The sequence below is a fragment of the Acartia tonsa genome, chromosome 2 (assembly GCF_053477335.1).
Source record: "Acartia tonsa isolate MP-2025a chromosome 2, ASM5347733v1, whole genome shotgun sequence".
Lineage (NCBI taxonomy): Eukaryota > Metazoa > Arthropoda > Copepoda > Calanoida > Acartiidae > Acartia > Acartia tonsa.
The window spans coordinates 16,239,225-16,251,237 of NC_137261.1; the positions used below are offsets into that span (position 1 = coordinate 16,239,225).

The 12,013-nt window shown below is 32.7% G+C and overlaps 1 protein-coding gene across 2 annotated transcripts in view; it reads right to left on the reverse strand.

Moving 5' to 3' along the window:
- Positions 1-12,013, reverse strand: part of LOC145305688 (neurotrimin-like) — a 47,290-nt gene that overhangs the window by 25,364 nt on the left and 9,913 nt on the right. For both annotated transcript variants that reach the window (XM_080147409.1, XM_080147402.1), the window contains exon 3: positions 11,145-11,266. In XM_080147409.1, coding sequence (XP_080003535.1) covers positions 11,145-11,266 — 122 coding nt within the window. The remainder of the gene's footprint in view (positions 1-11,144; positions 11,267-12,013) is intronic.

Genomic DNA, 12,013 nt, shown 5'->3' on the forward strand with positions numbered 1-12,013 from the left:
AGAGCCGGTTCTAATCCAGCAGATATAAATCGGTTTAGAAGCTATATTGGAATAGATATTTATCGTATCGTATTATAGACAACTGACATTATTCTTTTATTTTAGTAATCATGGGAAAATGTCTGTAATACAATGCTATACTTTTTAGTACGGCTTAGAACCGGTTCTTACCCAGCGGATATAAATTGGTTTGGAAGCCATAAGGAATAGGTATTATCGCATCGTATTATAGACAGCTGTCCGCGGATATAAAATAAAAAATTATGAAATTAAAACCATTTTTTAGGCCCGGGCTAACAAAACTGGTACTAATTATATGGTTTTTATTTTAATGTTCGTTGGAAAATTATTTCAATTTGATGCTATACATGATTTTTCATTATGGCTGAGAACCGGTTTTAATCAAGTGGATATTAATCGGTTTAGAATACTGGAAAATTAATTTATTTGATCAAAAAATAATTCAAATGCTATACATGACTTTTTCAGTATGGCTTAGAATCGGTTCTAATCCAGCGGATATAAATTGGTTTGGAAGCCATAAGGAATAGTTATTCATTGCATCGTATTATAAACAGCTGTCCGCGGGTATAAAAATGAAAAATTATGAAATTAAAACCAGTCTTTTAGGCCCAGGCTAATAAAACTGGTACTAATTTTATGGTTTTTATATTAATGTCCGTTGGAAAATTATTTCAATTTGATGCTATACATGACTTTTTTAGTATGGCTTAGAACCGGTTCTTATCCAGCGGATATAAATCGGTTTAGAAGCCATACTGGAATAGTTATTTAGTGCATCGTATTATAGACAGCTGTCCGCAGATATTAAAATAGAAAATTATAAGATTAAAACCAGTTTTGTGGGCCCTGAAGGGCCTTAGGCCTGTGCTAAAAAAACTGACATTATTCTTTATTATTTTTACTTTAGTAATCATGGGAAAATGTAATACAAGGCTACACATGACTTTTTCAGTATGGCTTAGAACTGGTTCTTATCCAGCGGATATAAATTGGTTTGGAAACCATATCGTATAGTTATTTATCGCATCGTATTATAGACAGTTGTCCGCGGATATTAAAATGGAATATTATAAGATTAAAACCAGTTTTGTGGGTCCTGAAGGGCCGAAGACCTGTGCTAAAAAACTGACATTATTCTTTATGATTTTGATTTTACTAATCATGGGAAAATGTCTGTAATACGCTGCTATACATGACTTTTTCAGTATGGCTTTCTAGCGGATATAAATCAGTTTGAAAGCCATACTGGAATAGTTATTTAGCGCATCGAATTATAGACCACTATCCGCGGATATTAAAATGGAAAATTAAATCCAGTTTTGTGGGCTCAAGGGGGCCTAAGGCTCATGCTAGAAAAACAGAACATTAATGTTATTGTTTTTAGTTCAATAATCATGGAAAATTGTCTTTAATACGATGCTATATATGATTTTTAAGTATGGCTTAGAACCGGTTCCAATCCATTGGATATTAATCGGTTTGGAAACCATACTGGAATAGTTATTTATATCATCGTATTATAGTTAAATATGGGATCGTATTTTAGACAGCTTTCATTTAACCCTTAACGGTTGGGGGGGGGGGGGACGTTGGACGCCCCCACCCCTCCGGTTTTTTCTATCTCATTTTCTGTGTGTGAAAGATAAAGAGCCCAGACTTTTCAAGTATGGGTATGACTCATAACTGAGATTTTGAATTTTTTGAATATCTCCATCCTGGCGGGAGCTGAAATTTGTATTTTTATATTTCTAATATAAAATTTACATAAAGATAAACATTTTCTGTAAAAAAATGTACTTCTAGCTTCAAAAATAAGAAAATTACAGTCGTTTGAAATTTTTAAGTAAAAAAGGACCTAAAAACAAAGGTTCTTAAATAAAAAATTCACTGACTTATTTAAGGTCGGAAATTCATTATCAATCAGGGGACTTGCACAATTTTTTTAGCCAACTAGCTCTAATAGGAACTGAGACAATAATCCTTAAGATTTCTCATGAAAGCGAGTGTTCCCCATTTTTAGGCCATAAAAAATTTTCTGTAATAAAATCATCCAATTAATCGGATTTTTGGAATGCTAATTCTTAGGACAACAAAGTACAATGTTGTAAGAAATGGGACTTGTATACATTTATATTCTGATTATTCCATTCTGACACTGTTAATGTTCGTTTGTCCTATTGTTATCAGATGGACAGACAGATGTACAAACAGATGGACAGACATATGGACAGACAGATGGACAGACAAGTGGACAGACAGATGGACAGACGGACAGATAGACGGACAGACAGATGTACAGACAGATGGACAGACAGATGGACAGACAGACGGACAGACAACCAGACTGACAGACGGACAGATAGATGGATAGACAGACAGACAGACAGACAGACAGACAGACAGACAGACAGACAGACAGACAGACAGACAGACAGACAGACAGACAGACAGACAGACAGACAGACAGACAGACGGATAGGCAGACAGACAGACAGATGGACAGACGGATGGACAGACAGAGGAACAGGCAGACGGACAGACAGACGGACAGACAGATGGTCAGACAGACGGACAGACAGACGGACAGACAGACGGACAGACAGACGGACAGACAGACAGACGGACAGACGGACAGACAGACGGACAGACAGACGGACAGACAGACGGACAGACAGACAGACAGATGGACAGACAGACAGATGGACAGACAGACGGACAGAAAGACAGACGGACAGACGGACAGACGGACAGACAGACGGACAGACAGACGGACAGACAAACGGACAGACAGACGGACAGACAGAAGGATGGACAATATTGTCATATGAATTATCACTGAAATTTCAGCTTTCTAGCAGTCGAGAAAATCACATTTCCTCACTGACCAACTGGTGGATAAAATGTATTATAGAGTACCTTCTCTATAAATTAATCTATGAGTACCTTCATTGCTATAAATGAAAGACAATAGCTATATTAAAGACACATAGCTAAAAATCTTGGTCAAACAAACTGACAAAATACCCTTTTAAGTAGCGAGGCTTCTGTATAATTTGTTCGTTTGCTTGTCCATTATTAAGTCATATGTAACAGTCACTATGGGAACAATGTGATTTTTTCGGCTATTATGTATTTCCGCTTTTAGATAAAGAATTATACAAAAAACGAATTTTATAAAAAAAATCCTTAAAATTTGATGCAGATTTCAAATCTCCTCCCTACATTAAAATTCCGGAAAACTTATATCACTTATTATAGAAGCACACACAAAACACAAATAATCTTTAATAAATATATATATTATTATATTCTTAAGTAGTCAACTTCATTCTTGGTAATTGTCGTTGCACTGGCTGTACATTTTTCAGCCTTCTTTTGACAGCAGACCCAGTATGTAGTATCTCCTTTGGGATTAGTTCTTATTTTCAAGTATTGGTAGCGATTTTTGTCCTCCAGTATTCTCTTTTCCTTGTTGGATATAGTAAAAACAGCTTTTTTCAGCGCCGTTTCTGTCATTTCATATTAAGGATAACCATTTGTTACAAAACGTTTGAGAGAAATGATTTTTTTAGCATTAAATTTGGAAGATTTTATTATCAAAATTGGAAGATTTAAAAATTTTTCTTGGAAGATTTTCAAGCCATTATTTCATTACATTGATACAAAAAAATAGTTTTATTTTTTTTCTCGTAATTGTGTTGTTTATAATCTATTTAAAACATACATTATATTCATTATTTTGATAAATACAGATATGATGGTACACCATTTGCAGCTATAGACCTTCCAGCTCTACAATTTTTTGAAAGGGTCTTTTGTAGGCGTTGTTCTTTTGTAGAACCGACTAGCTGGTCTTTTGTAGGCGATGGTCTTTTTCTCAACTCTGACTCTATTTCACTAAATGTCATATATTACTTTTGTTAACAATGTGTCAGATTAGGTAATTTTCTCAACTCTGACTCTATTTCACTAAATGTCATATATGACTTTTGGTAACAATGTGTCAGATTAGGTAATTTATTCAACTCTGACTCTATTTCACTAAATTTCACATGACTTTTAGCAACAATGTGTCAAATTAGATAATTTCCTCAACTCTGACTCTATGTCACTAAATTTTAACATTTAAAATTATTTCTTATTAAAAACATCATATCATTAAAGTTAAAATTTGTGTGTTTGTTATGTAAGATATCCTGAAAAGATTTCTAACAGTAATTTGATTTTTGCCAAAACTCTACAAGTAATGTGTCTAACAAAGCTGCAGTCTTTTTTAACGTCTCTTGTATTATTACGTAATACAAAAAAAAAACTAGCAAATGCAATACACTTTGTGCTTTAGACGCTGCGGGTTCTAGCTAGACTAATGGATATGGAATATACGTGAATATTATGCCAGGGAAGAAATTGTCGTCAATATAGGCTATTCATTAATGGTCAGTTCATTTATAAAGTAAAGAAGGGATGGGATAAAGGAGATGGATGGATGGTATCATTGTTTTAGTCTGCTAGGCTGGGAGTTTCACTTTAATTGAGAATATAAAAATCTTGTTTCATTCAAGAAATAATAAATCCATTGCTAGACTAAAAACCATCTGGAAATTTTATTTTCGTTTAAAATGTGGCATCTGAAGAACAATGCCTCCAACTTTTCAGCCATCCAATGTAATCATTTTTCATATGTCATACATGATTTTTGAAACAATATGTCAGATTAGGTAATTTCCCCAACTCTGACTCTATATCACTAAATGTCATTTATGATTTTTGAAACAATGTGTCAGATTAGGTAATTTCCCCAACTCTGACTCTATATCACTAAATGTCATATATGATTTTTGGTAACAATGTGTCAGATTAGGTTGTTTTATCAACTCTGACTCTATGTAACTAAATGTCATATATGAATTCTGGTAACAATGTGTCAGATTAGGTAATTTCCCCAACTCTGACTCTATGTCACTAAATGTCATATATGATTTTTGGTAACAATGTGTCAGATTAGGTTGTTTTATCAACTCTGACTCTATGTAACTAAATGTCATATATTTCATTTGGTAAAAATGTGTCAGATATGGTAATTGCCCCAACTATGACCCTATGTCACTAAATGTCATATATGAATTCTGGTAACAATGTGTCAGATTAGGTAATTTCCCCAACTCTGACTCTATGACACTAAATGTCAAAACCAGTTTGCTACAACAATGTGTCTTATTAGGTAGTTTTCTCAACTCTGACCCTATGACATTAAATGTTATATATGAATTCTGGTAACAATGTGTCAGATTAGGTAATTTCCCCAACTCTGACTCTATGTTACTAAATGTCATATATGAATTCTGATAACAATGTGTCAGATTAGGCAATTTCCCCAACTCTGACTCTATGTCACTAAATGTCATATATGAATACTGATAACAATGTGTCAGATTAGGCAATTTCCTCAACTCTTACTCTATGTCACTAAATGTCATATATGAATTCTGGTAACAATGTGTCAGATTAGGTGATTTTCCCAATTCTGACTCTATGTCAATACATGTCAAATATGACTTTTGGTAACAATGTGTCAGATTAGGTAGTTTTCTCAACTCTGAACCTATTTCACTAAATGTCATATATGACTTTTGGTAACAATGTGTCAGATTAGGTAGTTTTCTCAATTCTGACTCTATGTCACTAAATATCATATATGACTTTAGGTAACAATTTGTCAGATTAGGTCATTTTCTTAACTCTGACTCTATGTCACTAAATGTCATATATGATTTTTGGTAACAATGTGTCATATTAGATAATTTCCTCAATTCTGACTCTATGTCACTAAATGTCATATATGACTTTTGGTGATATTATGTCAGATTAGGTAATTTCCCCAACTCTGACTCTATGTCACTAAATGTCATATATGAATTCTGGTAACAATGTGTCAGATTAGGTAACTTCCCCAACTCTGACTCTATGTCACTAAATGTCATATATGACTTTTGTTAAGAATGTGTCAGATTAGGTAATTTCCCCAACTCTGACTCTATGTCACTAAATGTCATTTATGAATTCTGGTAACAATGTGTCAGATTAGGCAATTTCCTCAAATCTGACTCTATGTCACTAAATGTCATATATGACTTTTGGTGATATTGTGTCAGATTAGGTAATTTTCTCAACTCTGACTCAATGTCACTAAATGTCATATATGACTTTTAGTGATATTGTGTCAGATTAGGTAATTTCCCCAACTCTGACTCTATGTCACAAATGTCATATATGACTTTTAGTGATATTGTGTCAGATTAGGTAATTTTCTCAACTCTGACTCTATTTCACTAAATGTCATATATGACTTTTGGCAATAATGTGTCAGATTAGGTAATTTCCCCAACTCTGACTCTATGTCACTAAATGTCATATATGACTTTTAGTGATATTTTGTCAGATTAGGTAATTTTCTCAACTCTGACTCTATTTCACTAAATGTCATATATGACTTTTAGTGATATTGTGTCAGATTAGGTAATTTCCCCAACTCTGACTCTATGTCACTAAATGTCATATATGATTTTTAGTGATATTGTGTCAGATTAGGTAATTTTCTCAACTCTGACTTTATTTCACTAAATGTCATATATGACTTTTAGCAATAATGTGTCAGATTAGGTAATTTCCTTAACTCTGACTCTATGTCACTAAATGTCATATATGACTTTTGGTGATATTGTGTCAGATTTTTTGCATTGCCAAAAATGAGAAAATAACCTGACATAATGTCACTAAATTTCAGATTGAAATCTGAACTTTGGTCATATTTTGTCATATCTGAACTTTGGTAACAAAGAGTCATATTGAGACAGATTTAAATCTGAATTCTAGTGACTGTGGATTTCTAATCTGACCGAAAAGGGGTAAAAACTACTAGGGTAATAAAGTAAACTTGTAGCCGGCTAAAATAACGACATTTACCCCATCCCCTCAACTCCTATTGGTTTTTGAACTGACCAACAAATGATTTCCATGTTAGCAAACTAAGTTGAGGAGAATTTTCCCCCTTTCATAATAATATCAACGTTTATTTCATATCTATTAGAAAATTATAATTATCAATTAGACCTTATAATAATGTTTAATATTTTTTTAAAGCAACGATTAATTTTGATATTTAAAACATGAAAGATGGGCTAAAATATTTCTAAGTACTCGTATGGACGATCTAGTAATGATTATATCTTATTGTTTTAGGAATCCTATTGCAAAGTTTGATATAGATATTAAGACAAAAAAACGTAAAACATTTGCGTATTTTTCATTTATACATTTTTGTTGCTTGTTAATGTTGATTAATTGTATAATGAAATTAACATTGCACCAAAACTAATCTTTGTACTTGAGGAAACATTTTTATCTTAATTATTCATTATGTATTTTATTGGATGATATAAGAGAAAAAAATATAATTTTGCTATTAGAAAAAAATATAACCTTCTGAAATAAAAATTATAACAACCTTATATTACATAATTTTTTTCATTGCGATCTTTTAAAATTGACTGTTGAAAATGTTTTTGACAATAAAAAGGCACTTGCACTGAAGTAAAAACGCTGAAAATAAGTCTTTTTCGCACATTTGTTTTAACTGCGAGATTACTGTGCATTATTGAGATATAACTATTCCAGATTAGTGGTAGGTCTGTCTGTCTGTCTGTCCGTCTTTCTGTCTGAAGCTTAAGATCTCAGTAACCACTGAACCGATTGGGCTCTACTCTTCAGGGAATATACTTACTGGTCCTGTGATGGTTTTAAGCTATTTTCTTGGGGGGTAGGACACCTTCAACCCCCCGAAATAAGAACCCCCCCTCCAAATTTTTTTTAAATTACACAAAAATAGGTTGATCAAACCTCTTGGGGGAAAGCCCCTAGAGGCTAGGGGCGAAGCTGCTAGTAAATATTTATAACAAGGACATATGAGCTAGTTAAAAGAATTTACAAAACAGATGTTGTTACTTATCATAGACAAGGGACCAGGATTAATTCTGACAAATTCTATGTCAAAATTTTCCCTTATTCCCTTCATTTTTTCCCTTTTTACTTACTTCCCTTTAGTTACATAACAAAGCAAGTTTACATCAATTTTATCAAACATATCAGCAATTTGAAAAAAAAATTACTTTGCTGAAGCTCGGACAAACAATTCTAAGTGAAATTTTTCTCTAACCTATTTCCTTTATTTCTCCACTTCTTACCCACTTATCTTTAGTTACATCACAAAACAAGTGCTACAAACATATCGGCAATTTGAAATGGAATTAATTTGCTGAAACAAGGTCATTAGTCAGAGATATGACAATGTCCGATATATTGATGTACTGTAAATCCACAATGACGATACACCCTTTCTGCTTTAAAATTAGTAGTTGAAAGGTGTGAACGCACAACTTAATGAATCGAAATTCACTAAATTCCCTAAAGTTGTTAAGCCAACAAATAAGAAATTATTATTAAAAAACTTTGGGGACTAGTGCAATAAACAGCCCATTGTCCCCTGGTATATAACACATTATAACAAGAACATATAAGCTAGGGATTATGACAATTTTTTCCTCCAACCCACTTTCTTAAGTACCCCCCATGCTAGCCCACTTCCCTTTAGTTACATCACAAAACAAGTTTACCCCAGTTATATCAAATATATCGACAATTTCAAATGGAATTAATTTGCATTCACTTGCTCATATTACCATACCCAAATATTATTCAAAAACAAAATAACCTTAAATAAACCCGGGACCTACGTAAAACTTCCCTTAAAAGTAGAACTTAAGTAGTTGTTGAAATTCTCAGCTTAAGACAAGAAAAAACTACTTAAAATATTATGATATATGCATGCGTTCTAATAATTTATTACATACGTGCAGAAGTTAAAATGCACATCTGTGGATTTAAATTAGTGGTTGAAACGTTTTAACACTCAACTTAACATTCCCTCCATGCTACTTAGCACTTTAGGATACACAGGAAACATATGGGCACTTAATAATTTCAATACAGGAGACACACCCACTTACAAAACAACACACTCACACACATCCACACACACACACACCCAAACACACACACACACACAAACAAACTTTACATTAATTTCCCCCCTTTCATCTTAGCAGATATTATCTATCTTGGGTCAAACTTTTGAGTACTACACACATACACACACACACACATACACATACATACACACAAACACACACATACACACACACACATACACACACACACATACACACAAACTAATTTACACACACGGTCACATAAACATAATATCAGGGAGGGATGGGGCCAATGGTTTGTTTATTACACTAGTCACCTTAGTTTTTTAATAACGTTTTCTTATTCGTGTGTTCAAGAACTTTTAGGACTTTTATTGAATTTTTATTTTTATTTTGGTTGGTTTATCAAGTTGAGTGTCCCAACGTTTCAAGAACTAATTGTAATTTATAGAGGAGGTAATTTTGTGTGTTATCATTGGGGATGTGCATTATTTTATCGACCATGATCTTATCCCTTTAGATCCCTGCAGAATATACTCACATAATTCTGAATATTTCAGAATTATAGACAAATTACTATTAGAATGTAACAGCCTGTATTTCGCTTAGAAATTCTCAAAAATATTTTATTTTTCATCTATAATACAAAGTAGAACGATGTCTGTCTGTTTGTTTGTCTGTTTGTTTGTCTGTTTGTTTGTCTGTTTGTATGTCTGTTTGTTTGTAGCGAAGGATCTCGCTAACCGCTGAACCGAACGGGTTCTCCTTTACAGGGTAGCTTCTCATAGGTCCCGGGAAGGTTTATAACTATTTTCTTGGGGGGTGGGACACCCCCAACGCCTCCAAAAATGAAAAATACCCCCAAAAAAGAAAATAATTCTTTTTAAAACTAAAAATAAAATAGTGAGTTCGACCACACCCCCCCCCAAAAAAAAAAAATAATTCGCCCCCAAATTTTTTTTTCTTTTTTCTTTTAAATCTAAAATACGAAAATTGGTTTGATCAAACCTCTTGGGGCAAAGCCCCTAGAGGCTAGGGGCGAAGCCGCTAGTATAAAATATGATAATAGAAAAACACATTTCTTTATTATACCCTAATCTAGTGACATAATGGAAATAGAATATACGTGGATGACAGGGAAAAAGTTCTTAATTCAGCTTGCTATCTTGGACATATCTAATTGGCCAATGTTTTCATCCAGTAGGAGGGTAGGGTAAAGGGGTAAAGGGGGAAATCTCTATTTTAGCCCGATGCGTGATAGAACAAAACTATTTCAATTGAAAACCAACTTCTAAGTTTTACATTAATTTGACAGTTCTATCAGAAAGTCCAATTTGTAATACCTCTAGTTATTGAAAGATAACTCGACCCGCATTTCTGGGTTTATTTTACATAATTTCTCATAACTTACAGACTCTCGACTTAGTTTATTACGCAAATTTTATTAAACTTTTAGCAATTATTGAGTTTTTATGATTTTAGGGAAATTAACTTATAGTCAATGACTTTTGTTTTTAAACTTGTTGTTGATAATTCCGAAGAAAAAAGATTATATTGTTTGACTATTAAATTTTATAATTATGTACGGATTAGGAAAAGCAAAAGACCAATGTAAAAAGTCGAATAAACAGTACAATACTTGATCTAAAAGTTTAATCAATATTTGTTTTAAATATTTATTTGTTTCAAATATAATATAATATTATGTGAACAACTCTTCAAATACCTATTATTAAAAAAATGTTCTACTCATAGACATAACTGTCCTACGTTTTGTGCTAATAATATTCTAATAATCAGACTTATGTATTTCTGTTAAAGCTTTTGTAAGAACATATGGACATTTTAAATTATAGAGCAGCTTTTCTACTAAAAACAGAAGGTGATATTTTTTGCGAATTTTTCGTAAAGTTCTGTGTATCTGTTTAGTCAAAGGAGCTTATTAAGTCAAACTGTTTTTAATTATGAATTTATAAATATAAAATGGTCATAGTTAAAAACAGTTTGACTTAATAAGCGCATTTAACAAAACCTTAACACACAACTAAACATACACAAGAAATGACCCCTTTTTACCTTATGTGTCCCAAGATTTTTTACTTTACAGGATAACGTGACATGTCTTCCTTTGGATACTGTGACATTTTGTACACCAGATATGAAATCAGGATCCCCCACAGAACCATCTACAATCGCCTCTGAATATATTATGATATTTAGTACACCAGATATAAAGTCATGGTACCCACAGAACTACTATTACCCCTGAATATATTATAATATTTAGTACACCAGATATAAAGTCATGGTACCCACAGAACTACTATTATCTCTAAATATATTATAATATTTAGTACACCAGATATAAAGTCATGGTACCCACAGAACCATCTACTATTGCCTCTGAATATATTATAATATAAATATAAGATATATTAGAAATAAAGTCTTTTATATTTATAGCTGACTCAATATTCGAACGAAATAAAAAAGTTATGTCTAAATGTTTGTACACTTTGTATCTTACACTAGCGGCTACGCTCCTAGAAGCCTCTACGTACACGTAAAATTGTTTCTTTTCAATCTATTTTAAAATCAGCTGTTTACCAAAATATTTTTTTAGTTGATAGCTGGTGTTAGTTATGTTTTTTAGCTAATTGCAAAAATTGTCCGAAGATCGGCGTTTTTTATTTTTGTCGATTTCTCTGGGGAGGGTGGTGGTAACTATAAACCTTTCTGGGACCTATGAAAAGCTACCCTGTTAAGGAGAACCCGATCAATTCAGCAGTTAGCGAGAACCTTCGGTAAAGACATACATACATCCTGTTACTTTATTAAGGATATATACCATACTATCTTTAGTAATATCAGCTAACTTGAGAGCACAAACAAATATAAATTAAAAATGAGGTAATTATAGAAAAGTAGCAAAAAGTATACTTACT